Source organism: Siphateles boraxobius, unplaced genomic scaffold (assembly GCF_051911475.1).
Source record: "Siphateles boraxobius isolate OS27281-9 unplaced genomic scaffold, OSU_SipBor_1 41, whole genome shotgun sequence".
In the NCBI taxonomy this organism is placed as follows: domain Eukaryota; kingdom Metazoa; phylum Chordata; class Actinopteri; order Cypriniformes; family Leuciscidae; genus Siphateles; species Siphateles boraxobius.
The window spans coordinates 5228199-5244776 of record NW_027509042.1 but is presented as its reverse complement, the minus strand read 5'-3'; the positions used below and the strand labels follow the sequence as shown (position 1 = coordinate 5244776).

The 16578-nt window shown below is 36.0% G+C and overlaps 1 protein-coding gene across 1 annotated transcript in view; it reads right to left on the bottom strand.

The window, feature by feature from the left end:
• tspan2a (tetraspanin 2a) overlaps positions 1 to 16578 on the bottom strand; it is a 20667-nt gene extending 4089 nt beyond the window's left edge. Inside the window, exons 1-4 of the mRNA XM_077197941.1 lie at positions 16331 to 16578; positions 7252 to 7354; positions 1752 to 1849; positions 51 to 125 (exon numbers count right to left, since the gene is read on the bottom strand). Coding sequence (XP_077054056.1) covers positions 51 to 125; positions 1752 to 1849; positions 7252 to 7354; positions 16331 to 16399 — 345 coding nt within the window. The 5' untranslated portion in view covers positions 16400 to 16578. The remainder of the gene's footprint in view (positions 1 to 50; positions 126 to 1751; positions 1850 to 7251; positions 7355 to 16330) is intronic.

Genomic DNA, 16578 nt, shown 5'->3' with positions numbered 1-16578 from the left:
TATACTATTTTATATAATATATTTTATGCATATTTATGCTCAATAAATACCTTTTCCTTATGCAAAAGGCCAAAGACTCCGGCAGCGACCTCTGCGCCAAAGATCATCAGAAGGCAAGCAAAAAACTACAAAAGAGACTTCACTTTAGTTTTTCAATACTAATTGCAATTCATCAGGATCATATAACAGGATATCAAGAAGGGTAATTTCAATTATGTAAACATTTATTTTATTTTAACACTGCACGGATGGATCGAGCATAATGAGAACAGGAACATATATTAAGAAAGTAAAATTTTGATTTAATGTTTAATTTAAATTCTTCAGTGATGACAAAAAAGTGATCAAGGCAGTGATGGCTGCAACTCATTACTAAGTAATTAATTACTGTATTTTAACTCATTTTCCATTGAAAAAGTAAAGTATGGGATTACTCTAAATTTTTCTGTAATATAATTACTGTTACCTATGATGTAATTGCATTAAATATATAGACAATAGAACAATTCTATATAAAACAATAGTGGATTTAACATGAAAATGTTATGTCCAATTTTAAAATGTATGTTTTTAATGTACAGTAACCTTCTTCCTTTTAATACTTTGGTCAATTCAAGAATAATTTATTAAATGTATTATTATATATTTGAAAGAATTAAAAGAGCAGTTTCATGTTTATCCTTGTATTGTTCAATGTGGGATTTGATTTGGAAAATAATTAGTCATAAGTAATGCAATACTTTTTAGAGAGCGTAATTAGTACAGTAATACAGAAACAGTGTGTTTCAGGGTATTTCTTCATTTATTGTTGCCTAGTTTGTATTCGAGGTGTTCACGGGTCCACTTTGATCCGAAAACCCGGGTTGGTTCGAGTCCAAACTTTGACAAGTGCCTCGGACACGGGTCGGGTGGGATATTAGCCTCTGGTCTTGGGTACTTTTAAATATATGTGCTTTTACAGATATAACCTGAGAATACCCGAATTCTTTCAAAATATGCCAACTTTTCATTATTCATTGTGGCCGTTCAACAATATTTTATTATTTAAAACAAATGATTCTACTTTATTCCAGGCTTATACAGTATGTATACATAACCAATCCCTCCTGGATACTGTGTACTGCAACACCCGAGGCATTCGAGGGAATTATTAATGTTAACATTCATATCAATTTATGTCGTCGTTTGAGGTGCAACATAAAGCTTGTGAGCGGTTGGACTCGCCCCAGAAGAAAAATTATTTACTGTTGCCATACACATTAACTACAGAAAACCATCTATATGCAGTATTAAATCAAATTAACAAAAATGAAAACCATAACTGTATATTTTGTTGTTTTTCCTCAAACCAATTTTTTTTTTAAATCCACGGAAAACATTTTCACACATTTTTGACATACTCAAAGCAGATATTATATGGCAACATGGCTTAAAAAAAGCTAACGTAAATGTTTGTAAACTACAATTAAGGTACAAAGACGGGCATTTTTTTAAATCTACACCTGCCGTGGTGTTTCTTATTTTTCGTCTCTTATTTTGGTCTGTCATACCCATTTGAAAAAGTCCCCACTCAACCACTATGCAGGGCGTCGGGTTTGAAAAAAAGGTCTCGGGTCTCAAGTCTAATTTTATCGGGCCAGGTTTTTCTTTTTTTTTAATTAATTGATGCACATCAGGTTTGGGTAAGCAGTGATTCGAGTCGATTCAGGTCAGGTACTTAGGACCCGAAAAGACCTCTAGTTCTTACCCACCGATCCCAGAAGACACTGTGACTCTCTCACGGCCCCAAAGCAACCGAAGAACCCCACCAACATCATGACACCTCCTGCTCCGATCAAGATGTACACCACTGCGGGGAGAACAGAGTATAGTGTAATGTTGAAAGTTAGTCCTAGAAAATCCCAGCGTGCATTTCATTATATGACCAGATGATGGCAGAACATGAATAGGTAATAAAATCATTTATTAATTTCAACTGTAAAAGTGCTCATATACTCTAATACAGATGGCAGATAAATGAAAATAATGTGGGCCCAGGTGTACTTTTAGATGACTGAGAGTGAAAGCAACTGATTCTAATTTTATGAAGGCTCTGTAGGCATTTCCTGACTGATCGTCAAATCAAAATCACACTTATGTGTTAGGTACTTTCCCACCCAATGTAAACTACAATCCCTCACAAAAACACAATTCTTGTGTTTTGCATTTCTATGCAGGGAAGTGAGAAGTTTGAGAATGTGTGAATTGCACATATCTCCAACAACCAGCATCAAAGGCCTCGGCTCAGCAGAAACAGTCTTTGTGTGAACAACACATACAGACACCACAAGCTCAACCGTTGCCCTGAGGCCTTTCCCGGCATGATTTAATTCTTCCCAAAACTGTTAAGCTCAAACCTTACCCTGCAGCCGTTTTCATTGGTCATCTCGATAACATACACATGTATACACTCAACAAAATTATAAACGCAACACTTTGTTTTTGCCCCCATTTTTCATGAGCTGAACTCAAAGATCTAAGACTTTTTCTATGTACACAAAAGGCCTATTTCTCTCAAAAATTGCTCACTAATCTGTCTAAATCTTTGCCGAGATAATCCATTAACTTCACAGGTGTGGCATATCAAGATGCTGATTAGACAGCATGATTGTTGCACAGGTGTGCTTTAGGTTGGCCACAATAAAAGGCCACTCTAAAATGTGCAGTTTTATCACACAACACAATGCCACAGATGTCGCAGGTTTTGAGGGAGTGTGCGATTGGCATGCTGACTGCAGGAATGTCCACCAAAGCTTTTGCCCATGAATTGAATGTTCATTTCTCTACCATAAGCCGTCTGCAAAGGCATTTCAGAGAATTTGGCAGTACATCCAAACGGCCTCACAACTGCAGACCACGTGTAACCACACCAGCCCAGGACCTCCACATCCAGCATCTTCACCTCAAAGATCGTCTGAGACCAGCCACCCGGACAGCAGTGAGGTTACACTGGTTACACGGTTCGGTTCGATTACGATTATCATGTCATCGATTCAGTTCAATTCGATATCGCGATGCATTACGATGCACTGCATCCTCAATTTTACTTCAAAAGTGATGTGAGTGTGCGTGCGTGCCCGCGTGCGTGTTCGCCTGTTCGTGAAGTCACAGTAACAGAAACAGTGATATTCCAGTTTAAGTTTCAAGGGAGTAAAGCCTGTTTATGCCATTAAGAAATGAAATTCTGTCAAATCAATTTTGTTTTAAAGAAATGTTCATTTAAAAGCAGCGCTCATTCACCCTAGAGATGCCCTGTTGAAGGTGACGATCATCCATTTATAATCACGCGTAACAACACAGAATAATTGTAATCTGACCATCGGGTGCGGATACTTAAATCAGAGAAAATTACTGGGGCGGGTCAGGGTGAATTATTTGTTTTTGGCTGTGGATTCGGGTGATGTTGGAGCTCATCCGCTTACTCTACAGCAGTCAGACTCTGCCAGGCGTTAACAGCTCGGGGTGAAAGCGGCTAACGTGGTTTATCAAGTTAGTGGTATTACCTCCTGCATATTCTATTTGTGCGTGAGATGAGCGCCCACAGCTTGTGTCTTCTCCAGGTCGTGCTTACCAGGTTGTTTCATAAAAGCCAAAATTTATGCTACCGCGACAAAGCACATTCGCGATAAACGACGTCAGAAAAGCGTCAGTACATTATAATCGGTTCTGGTCTATTACTGAACCGATACCAAATCGTCCTCGTCTGTATCACGATGCATCGTAGAAACGATTAATTTCAACACCCCTAGTGGAGATCGAGATTCGATGATCGATTGTTCGTTTATGTTATTAAAATTGCTCGCCGGTTCACGCCTCCTTCTTCCCGTAACATCTAACCTCGTAACACCACCTTAAACACCCTAGCAATGCACAACAGTTGCACATTGTGGCAGCAGGTTTTGCATGAGCAAACAGCACTCTAATTTTACTCTAAACTGTAGTTAAAGATATAACATTTCAGGTCTATTTTGGACATTCATGATTACGGGATCTTCATGATCGTGTTGTCATTCTCTTCTTCTTGACAATTATCTCACCATAGCAACAATTCAGCCACCCCAGACGTAGGGCGCTGACACGTCTGCGGTGCCACACTCACTTGAGACTGCCGTTGCTAGGATGGCACAGTCTCCCTTGTGAACAACTGCTTTCCCTTGCCACTTTAGACAAGCTAGAGCCACCCTAATTAATGGAAAAAGATAAACTAGAGCCAAATCTGAGGGCCTGGTGAAGCTAAACGCAGCTAAATATGCTACAATCCCTGTCGTTTAACGCCAGACTATAAATTAAAAGCCAACTGTACACAGCCGTGTACAAAGAAGTTTGTACTCCTCGAAGGAGTCAAGAAGGCCAAAAGGCTTGCCAGAAAGCACAGAGCTGAAGCTTTGCCGAGGTTTTATTAAGGCTAAAGGAAGACAAGCATCACAACCCACAATAATTGATCCCCAAGGGAGAAAATAATGTTGTTTTCCGAGGACAGAACAAAGGAGATTTGACATGAGTCCTCTGTGAGTTCAGCTGGCTAAAAACACCAAGCCTCCTCGACTCTTGACTTCCTAATTGCCAAATGGATGGAAAACAAGCTGACATTTCATATAAACAGCCTTCCTGTTTTCCTTATACTATAAACACTGAACAACTCTAAATGGGCAGAGAGCTCTCTCTTCAACATGCCAGCACAGAAAATGGGCAATTGTTGTTTACCAATGATGCAAGAACATCAACAGCAAATGGAAAGCCTTGAGTCTTCTGCAAAGATTTTTACCAAAAGATCACATGTTGTCGGTGTCGACTGGAATTATAAATGCACGATATAGCAAAGAAAAAAGCACCCATAGAACCCATTTAAACTTTTTCCCACGACTTCTGTGACTAAAATAAGTGTAATTTGCATCTGGTAAATACTGTATATATCTGAAATATCTTTAGTTAAGAAGTCTGAGTTAATAAATAAATTAAATATCCGAGTTGTGTTTCATACGGAAATAAAATATCCTAGTGTTATAAATATTTACTAGGAAACAGAGAATATGTATGTATTTTTGCTGAATTCTTCATCTTGCTTCCTGTTTTAGTCTCCTGCATCTGCTGCATTAGCTTCATAGCACATACAGTAGTTGTTTGCCAAGTGATATTCTTCTGTTACTGGGTAGAAACTGTTTGTTCCAAGCATCTACATATTGCCAGGAAATGCTTGTTACAATATCTTATGGTGCACTAGAAATGAATCCACAGAGCATCTCTCACTTCTTCTTTTTTTATTATCGCTCTGTCGCCGAGACATCATTGAAACATTTCTGCCTTAGGTTATACCAGTGTTGATCAGCTTCAGTGTCTGGGTATCTTGGCATATGATGCCAAGACCCAGTATTACAATTTTTTCAAAAAATCATTGTGTTTAGCACTTGCAAAGTAGTTGTTTGTCCATTATGAGAGCTTAAATGTAGCTCAGGACAGCAGTTAGCAGTCCCATATAGATCGTCTCATTGTTGTCACCAGTGGAAAACAGCAGGAAGTCGGGTTATTAATGTGCAAATAAATGCCCTTAAACACAGTTCTACAACTAGTGACACCTATCAACACCCTAACCGTTATAAATAAACCAATTACTGCACCACTCCTCTGCAAAACCAATGAGGTATATGTTGAGACCAGCTTTCCGACCAACAGCAGCTCACCAAACAGCTGCTCTGGGGACTAAACCGGAGCTAAAGGGGAAATTACGTTTTTATAATTAACCGACACCAGCTATACGCCTTCCCCTATGAGAAATCAGGTTAAGCTATTAGCAAGAACTATCAGTGTCCCTGCTTATTTATCACAGCTAAAACCAATATCAGATACGCCATTAAACAGGCCATTAGGGCTCCACGATGCTGATGGGAAATTTCAGCTTGAAATTGCTGTTGGAGCCCGGTTGTTAATAGGCATTGGTGTTGTGCTTATTTATGAAAATGTGAGGTACAGTATGGGTTTCTTTATGACAGTTTCTATACTTTGTGATTAATTAACAGATAACGTATCATGGTAGGAATTAATGCTGCCTTCACGACACATACAATCAGAATTTTGGTAAATTTGATTTTCCTAGTTAAAAATAGGACATGATCGCCATCTCATGTGGGTATGTGGGAGAACGATTGCTGCTGTGACAGGTATGCTTTATTATTTATTTCTGAACAGCTACATCGCCTTGTCATTAAAGTAATGCATATTTACATATATGAATAATCATTTGAAGCGTATTGTATGTTTGTATACACAGCGAAAATAGCCTGTATTTTCCTGAAATTCCAGAATCGTCAGCAAGCTGATTATCTAGACAGCGCTGTGAATGTTTATATAGTTGTTAGTGATGTGGGCGCTACATATCATATTGGATTTCCAAAGATTTTCCCAATAAATAGGCAAGAATAAACCTATTGTCTTCCATTATTCCTGTTCTTTCCAACAACGAAGCACTTAAATGCAATTAGCTAATAATCATGAAAGTGGGAAATAGGAAATTTCTGCTAGCACATGAAGGCAGCATAATAAATGCCACATTATCATAACAACACATACTATTTATCCAATGATGTAGTGCATAATGGCATATGTAGCATGTTCAACAACAAGAAGGAAAGCATTTAATGACTATTCACTGTCTGTCACAAAATCTCTATATAGCACAAAAAGTTTTTTTTTAATCTTGTGAGACCTAATCTGATTGGCTGGCTTTATGCAACAAAAGTCAGGGTGTATTTCAGTCTTTGCCGTGTTTACAAAATATTTTGCTCTGTTTTCTTAGTTTTTAGAGGGACAGACATTTAGATTAAAAAGGCTGCACAAATTTCGTAATTACTAAATTGACTAAAATAAAATGAAAATAATTTAAAGCTAAATTAACACTGGCCAACATTGCTGTGCAATTATTTTTCTTGCATCCGTTTTTCTTTATTTTGCTCTATTATTGTAGTATCGACTATTTCAGATAAACACACTCCTAAATGGTACAGAAAAAGAAAGGAAACTGTGGTTAGTCATTTTATACTGTCACATGGCCCCTTTTTAACAGTTTCTCCTATTCATATATTTGCAGTGTAGTTTCCTCTCCTAAAAACCCATAAGTCTACTTTCATGACACTATCTTTTTGGGTTAGGTTTATTAAACCTACAAAACTGGTAACAGTAAACATATGCCGTGGGCTTCAAAAAAAAATTGCAACTCACCAATGAAGAAGTGTTCAGGGGCATCATTTTCGGCTAAGAGGTTGGCCGTGTCTGGGTCAAACCTCAACCATAATCCCACAGCCAACACCACTGAGCCCGACAGCTGGAAACAAGAGTGAAACAAATCAGGAACATGTGCGGAAAAAATTCACTTCACGCTGTTTCTGTGACCTTTGCTGGTCCTTACTCCATGTCTGTGATTTCAAATCCTGCACTGGTCTATTTAGTTAAAAACACATGAATGCAGGGTTTGACTTTGAGAACAAGATACTTTGTATTTTTCCCATCACCGTAACTGGAAGGATAACCTTGACTAAAATAGAGCATTGATTGTAATTTGTAAGATAAAGTGTATTATTGTGATACTGAAAACAACCTTTTGTCAATCTGTAAGGTCACCAGAGAAAGTTTGTTTGCCTTCTAGTTATCAAGTCAAAGGGAAACCTATTAGACATTTTAGATTTACAAATTTTAGTAGTGTTGTGGTCAAGACCGAGGCTAAGTCGAGACCAATACCAGACTAACATTCCTCAAATTCATCTGAAAGATTAACATTTACTGCCTGAGAAATATATTATTATTAATCAACTATTACAATTAGAATAATAAGACACTATATAGAGCTGTTACTAATCAAATGAAATCACTAACAACAAAATTAATCTTTTCACAGCAGAGGTGGCACAGAAGTTCATCTGAATTGGTACAATTACAAATGCATAAATAATGTTGAGATTTATGTTTTAAAAATAACAGTTTTGTTTATTGAAAATTTGTATAAAATCAATATCACTTTGCAATTGTGTTCATATTTGTGAAAACAGCCCTCTTGCTCGTGATATTGCTTAATTATATCATATGTTAGAATATAAATATCAAGATATCAAGTACTTTTCTGCAATCATATTTTGAATTTTGTGGGCATTTGTAATCATTTTGGCACAACAGTAACAAAATAAATGAAACTAGAAATGAGTTATTGATTGCATTTGAAGCAGAAAGTTTAGCATCCAATCCCATTATGATGTTAACAAATAAATCAGACAAACCAACAGCAATTTAGTGATATCCCCGCTGTTGCGGTCTTGAAATAAAATCCAGAATCCTCTTAGTCTGAGACCGAGAACAAATGCGATCAAGACCTTAAAAAGTTGTCTAAACGGTCTCGAGAACTACAACACTACATTTTTAGAAATTGCCCCTTTTCAGTGAGTCAACAGTTAATGTTTGCTCAGTTAAATCAGCCTCAATATGCAATTTTGAAATGGTGAAGTATTAATAATAATTATGACAAAACTCAGTTGAAAAAAATTCAGTTGATATTAAAAGTCAAAATATTTTCCTATTATGACCTTTTTGACATCATGAATGTTATCTGTGTGTAATTACATTTTTAAGTGTAAATTGAGAATCTAAATACTTTTTAAGGCCCCTGTGGTCTACTTTGGTGCCAATCTCTATGATCAACAGGCAGGCTGTGCCAGTCTGACAGGCTTGTCCTGCTGGTATCCACCATCCCCCGGTGCCATCCCCTGTCCCCTCATTCCCACCCTATGCAACACCAGGACATAAAACTGCACAGGACAACGACCCACTTCTTTTTTTGCCTGCCCTCTCAAAGACAAAGGCCTTGCTGTCCAGCGCAGTGAAACCACTCTACAGATCACCAATGACTGAAGCCACTGTGCCCTAAATTACATCTTACACTAACCATTTAAGCCAATCTAATGAACATTAGCACAGTGACAAAATCACAGTGTGATGTGGTCTTTGAATGGTTCCTATGACATTTGTGTGGTTTTGAGCAACAAAGACTAAAGAACAAAGAGAGTCTTCGTTTAAACTTCATTTAAACCCTTCATTAAAATAAAGCTGAAATCAAAACCAAAACCTTAAAATTCTTCAAATAAAACTGATTTTATTTCAGTTAATTACATATGCCACATTTCTAATTTTAGTTCAAGTACTAAAATTACTAAAGCTGAAATAAAACTAAATTATCAAAGCTAAATAGAAAAAATAAAAAACTACTAATGCACATAACAAAATAATTAAAACTAACCTTAACCCTACAATTAAAAAAAAAAAAAGCCAATTCAAAATATTAATAAATGCCACAAAACAGGGCCCGAAATTAACTTTTTGGCTCACCTGGACTGGTAGATGAAAAAATCCATCAGCCAAGCATATTTTTTACCGGCCAAAATAATAAACAGCCTTTTGTGTCACAAATACATTCATTTCAGTCCATTTATTTGAGATAAGGTATTATGTTGAATGAATAAGAGTACATAGAAGTCTAAACAGAGCAACAAATAGTAAGACATGGAAGATGAGAGCATGGAACTTGCTCATAACAGTACATTTGAAGGTTTTGTAAAACTATCAGATACTTTACCAAAAGTAAAAAATAACCGATTAATACTATCAGGTTAAACGGTTTAAAAGTAAAAAATAATAATAATTATATATATATATATATATATATATATATATAGCTTTTTTGTTTGTTTGCTGCATGGTTAAAAAAAACAGTATATAGCCTTTGTTAAATCACGGGGTGCGTCGACACGCGTGCACCCGCACCTAAAGTCATATTTCGCTGATCAAGAAAAATGACGCAAGCGAAAAGAAGTAGGCTAGCTGAAACTACGGGAAATGTTAGTGTGTATGTATGTAAGGAATGAAGATGTATTTCTTCATTTTATTTTAAATTATATATTATACTGTATTAATAGTCTTTCTAGTTACATTAAGGCTACATGTATTAAAGCAGAGTGCTCTGGGTAATATTTTATATCCTGTCAAAACATACATTAATCATTGCCATTGCATTTGTAATTTTCAAAGATGTCAGGGAAACGGCAAAGAGATTTGTTTTTCAGAACTGTTTGGAGCAATTTGTTATATATTTGTAATTTTTTGTAATTTTGAAAAATAACATTAAAGAGTATATTTGATGTGATGAATTGCTCTGTCATTTATCAGATTTACCAATTGTTATAATTTCAATTTGTGCTGGTTAATTATGAACAATGGTTAAAATTGAGGGGCGGGGATGGATGGGGGCGGGGCTCCATTAGTGCTCCTCCCCTAACCACATGTGATCTCACTCCAAGCTTTTGATACAGCTTGAGAACCTTGACTACTGTGTGGGAACATTTCGACAGAAAGGGCGACGAAGTTACTTGCAAAATATGCTACGTGGTATTAAAATAAAGCAGTAGAACTAGTGCAAGTACAATGTAATATCACTGGCGAAGCAAACATCCACAAGCAAATGAAAGGCGCTTTCCGAAGTTGGCCACTCTAGCGAGACGTTATCCCCGGGATCATCTGTGCCACCGGAGACCCAGACTAAACCCAAATCATGTAGACATGTTACTTTTTTTAAGTAAAAACTAGACCAGTTGTGGATTGAGGTAAGCCTGCTATTTTTATTTGACGAAAAAAACTTAGTCTGATGGAAAAAAAGCAGTTTTTTCAAAGCCTCAAACTGATTCAATGTTTTCTTTGTGTCATCTTAATTTGTTAATTATTTAAGTTAATATATTTAGTGTAGGTCTATTTTAGGTGTGAAGAAGGTTCACACACGCTTCTTGAGACGCACAAACAAGCAAGGTCTCTCGCTCTCTCCCTCTCTGTCGTGCGCGCGCTACACTGTTTGGAGCTCAGTATGTGCAGGCTCTTTCTCGTTCGCTCTACATTCCGCAAGATTTGAACTAATTTGCAGGCATCAGGAAGCTGCTATAAATATGCACCCGGATAGCCTTTTGAGATTTACTCGCCAAACGGAAAATCTACCCGCATTTGGCGCTTGGTGGGTGTTAATTTCGGACCCTGCCACAATAGTATAAATAATACTTATATAACACTGATCTAATTATACAATCTATTGGCTTATGCATAATTTTAAGTATATATTTATTTAGTCGAAAATGAACATTTTCTCATCAATTACTTGCATCCATGTAATTCCAACCCTGTATAACAAAACTAGCAACACCAAGGTCATATGCATGATCAGATAAAATATAAACCTTTTAAGTCGCTATGGATAAAAGCGTCTGAAAAATGTAAATCATATTTCTTTAGCACAGAAAACTAAATTACAGCGTGTTTGAGGCTGAGCTTCATTTTTACATTCAACAAAACAGGATAGTGATTTATACTAAAAGGATAAAAAAGCACCATAAAAGTATAAAAATACTGGTAAAGTATTGTCTACTAATAATATTTCTTAGATTTTAATATGAAGCCATGTAACTTGCAGCATAACAACTGGTCACGTGATACATGAAAACCAATGGCATTTATATCAGCGACATGATGCACCAATTATGGAAGGTACAATTTTTTTATTTGAGCAAAAGCACAAATTAGGAGGTGAAGATTATGAGCCAATAACAGCTTTCAGTCTGTTTCTCGCAAAAGTTATCGTCTGATTTCTGAAGACTCGGAATATAATGCACTAATCGTATTGACGGAATAACATGGGGTCAGAAAAACGTGGGTGTGTCTCATTTATGGGTGATCTATCCCTTTAAGTAGAAGTATGCAAGGAAAACCAAAGATATCCTTCATTTAGACGGTGATGAATTTATGTACTTATAGCACTAAGCTGGATTGAACTTTTATCAAAGGCATAATAAAACGAAGTGTAAAAAGCAACTGAGACCATAAAATGATCAAATTTTAACCTCATCCACCTCACGGGACATGCTGTAAAATTATTATCTTACGACGTACTGTGCATGTACTCTGCTTTGCATGGGACAAAAACTTAATCACCAATGTAGCCTTATTTTTGAAGAAATGACAACACCATTATTATCCAGAAAAAGTTGTTTCAGTTTCAATGCACCCTTCAGAATTCAATGGAGCCAAGTGAATATAGGGGTGTTTACTGTTTAATGCAGCACATGAGGGTTGTACATAGTGATCGACCGATATTGATTTTTTATAACCGATACCGATACAGATTATTTGCATGTGTATGTGCCCGATAACCGATATGCAGAACCGATATTTATTTACTGTTATACTTCTGTTTTTGGCACAATTATTACAACACAAATGAACTGAACAAACCATTTTATTTATAACAATCACTCCCTCCTTGCATACAAAAAAAAAACCTTGATATTTATACACAAATAAATAGAAGGGTCTGAGTCTAAAAAATAAAAAGTGCGCTGTTACTAAGTGTCTTTGTTTAAAAATAAAAGCTTTGATGAGGTAAAAAATAAAGCACAAAAACTATTCTAACATATTTGGATATGTTTATTTGTTTTCATAAATGGTAAACTAATCAAATTACAATAAAAACATTTATATTATTTACATTATATTACATTACATTATATCATTTATATCTAAATTATACATATTTATAAGCATCAGCAGCAACAATGTTAACAATAGGCAAAATAAATGTTAAAAGTCTAATGTTTTCATATGGAAAAAATAATTGACAGGGGAGTCATATCACCTTTGCAGAAATGTAATTCATTTTAAACAGTTTTAGAAGGTTTATGTGCCGTTTAATAGGTTTAAACTAAGAGTGAGGAATAATTCACTGGGTAATATTAATTCACTGCATAATGTTAGCTGGAATAGCCTATAACATCAGGAAAGTAACAAACAAAACAGCATATACATCATTGCATTTTCCAACTAGTATGTTATTAATTATTATTAATATTTTTGTCGGTCTAGATCATGAAATGCTTTATGACAAAGTGCTGTTTATCTATGCATTTACACATAACTATAACATTAGGCTATACGTTACTCAACCGCGATCGCGCGTGCAGATAATAAATAATTAATTTCCACAAAGCGGTATATTTAGATGTGTATTAGCGAAATAATTGCTATGTAGTAAATGATAATATAATCTAGGGTGTTTAAACAAGATAATCTTGTCAAAAGTTTCATTCAGTGGCCGTGCTCGAGCATTCCTGATCATCAACCCAGAGAGTGCTCAGCAATATGAACGAACTTTTTTTCCGAGACTAATGGTGAGCAAATACAACAGATAGAGAATTAAATTCAGCGCTTTTATTTTCAACATGCACTCATTCATGTCTGTTTTATTTAATTAGTGTAAAGTTACGTCTTTATTGGGGAAGGACGTGACGGATTACGCTACGTGGCTCAATGAGTTAGTCTCAATTTTTTAGAACCAAGCTGCATAAATAAACTATATCAGGCATTTATGTCTCAAATCTCATTTCTGCATGTCTGTTATGTTAAATAAAGTTGAATAATTAAAGCAAAGCAAGTAGAACATATACTTTACCTGTGCACAGAGTTGTTATTGACTGATCTCCTCAGACGCGGGCTGCAATGGCGGAATTCTCAAAACGGCCACAAGATGGCGCCGTTTATCGGAAAATCCGATATTACAAAACCGATTCCCGATTATGGGAAAATGCTTAAATATCGGGAAAAATATCGGTAAACCGATACATCGGTCGATCACTAGTTGTACACTTCCAATAACTTTCCTTAGTAACCCGATCTTTGAGAACTAGTTTTGAAGGTTTGAAGGCCCATTCAGCATACAGCTTTCATCTTAAAAAAAAGTTTGCACAGCCACCGAGGAATTTCAAAGCCCCTTATGATGGATTATGTATGTTGTTTCCCTGCAAGTATCAAGATAAAAACGATCCTGTTAGTAAACTTGTCACATTCACATTCTATGATTTAGGGTACATATCACATCGGCAAAAAGTGTAAAAACAATATGCTTTCTTAATAAAACTATTGGTTTATTTTTATATCAGTGTAACTCGTCAGCTAGTTGCCATCACCATTTTGGCATAAAGTTTGTTGTTACCAGCAAACTTTATGCCACTACATACACTTATTAAGTGCTACACTTTAAGTGACTCAAATATCCAATGTTTCTTTGGTCTATTCTGCCATATGCACAGTGGCTATTTAAAGACTTTGTTTATGTTTTGCAGATATTTCTGTAAAATTCTCAGCATGTTCACTAAGGACAAGAATATTTTGTAATCAGAATTCTTCCTTAAAGATCATTTTGATAGTTTTAAGAGATGTTCAGCAAAACTCCAGTCCGTGTAGATGTAATCAAAAAAAAAAAAATCAGTCAAAACATAGTTGGGACTGACAGTAACATAGTAGACACAAGAAATATAGCTGACTGGACACATTGTTACAATGACACTCAAGTAATTTACATGTGAAGATCTCTTATCTTTTCACTGGCAAATAAGCAATATAGTTAATTTAGTAAAATAAGTCAAATATCCCTTAATCCTTCTCATCTTGATTCACCCTAATGTATCAGTCTCCTCTGAGACATATAGGGTTAAATTATGATTAAAACTAATCCATGACAAATAATTAATCATCATCAGAGGACACAGTCACACAGTAGGACCATAGCAAATATTTCATTCAAGAGTTAGCTCTACAGGGTAACTTATTTGACAGGTAACATAGTTGACAATTTCAACATTTTCACTTATAATTTCAAGGGCAGGCCTTGTCTGGCCAACCAAGCATTATGTTTTTTTACTTGATCAGGTTAACCTTAAATTTGTATATTTACTTACATAGTTGTAAGTACAACATAGTTGACGGGCAATTAGTATACTCCTTGACAAAAGAGATTGGAGATAAATTGGAGATAAAATACAAAATTAAGAGGATATTTCCCATAATGTCTTCAAAATATCTGCCGCAGAAGAAAAAGACCACATGATGCTGGTCATACGGTTTTTGGATAAACCATTTTTTAGATTTTCGTGGTGTTCAGTTAGTAAAATATAGTTGACAGAATTTTTTAAAAATTAAAAATTGTCTTATTTGAAAGAAATTACATTTAGAAAAAATATAATCATCATCCATGTACATAAAATGTACCTTATAGAACCCACTATAGAATGATCCAGATTCAGCTTTAGACATATATGCTTTCCATATGCTTTTTTATGGATCCACACAGTACTTTCTAAGAATTGACCGAAGGAAATCACATCACAACCTCAAATGATCCTAAATAAATAAGACAAAATCTGTTTATCTGGCTATACATGAGTTTTGTTGAAAATGTCACACCACACTGATAGCCTGTTAAACATTTGTCACTCTCAGCTGGTGGGGTGTACTAGAAAATGACTATAGGAGCCAAATAAAACATTGAGACACTGTCCACAATGCAAGTGGATGGATAGAAAGTCAAAAAACAAGCAACCGTTTTTCCTATGGTATGGCATAGTTAAAGTTAACTGTTATATATACAGGCTACATATATATATATATATAGGCTACATCTTACCGCCTTATCCTCTAGAAGTGTGTTTTTTGTATGTTGGTTTTAAACACCTAGTTAAAGCTAAAACTAGAATAATATTGTAAAATATATGCTCCTAATTACACTGCAAAACAAGTATATTGTGGTAAATGGCTTTTCAAAATAAGGTACTATTTTAAAATCTGTGTCAATAAACAATAAGTTCCCATTGAGACATGCTGACACAAATCCACGCTAAAAAATATTCACTGGAGAAAAAAATTGTGCAACTTGCCCCGTTCTTCCTTATAATAGACCATGGATACTATGAACATAAAAATATATAGCGCTTCCCTCTAATACATCGGCACATTGTGTCTGTGTTTCCAAATCTACTGTCTATCTAGCAGACAGCATTTTTGGGGGGCATCAGAGGCGACTTTACTGCACAAATAATGCTCAAAATGTCTGCACGTGCCTATGAGGCTCAAAAGTGTTGTCCAGATCGGCTCACTAGATATTGAGACAGAGCCGACATCTGTCACCTGTTTGTAGTTTAAAAAAACATCGGCATCCTAAATGTTTTGTTGTTGTTGTTGTTGCTAGAGTTCATAGAAACCTGAATCATGCGAAATATGAAAAATAAATTTGCCGAGACAAAAAATCATCCTACAGATGCTGAGCAACTCCTAGAAAACAAGGCGACTGCAAATGCAAGTACACTTGTGTCAGTGCATTTCATTATAGATTCAAAGCATGTATGTGTGACATCATCGTCACGCAGATATCATCAGCACTGTTCGCACTTACCCAGAATATGAAGTTGAAGATGAACAGCAGGTATTTGACACATTTCATGCCTCCCTGTACTTTACTCATCCTGCCTGCCGTTTCGTTTCGCGTGCTCGCCGTTTCGACCAAAATGTTTGCGCAAATGTGCAGGCCTGTCTCAGAGATTTAGGTCAGTAATATTATTCAAGCAGAATCCACTCACGGACCGTCAACACCAGCGCTGCTCGCGTGTGTGTGCACAGTGTGTGAACGCGCGCGCGCGGATC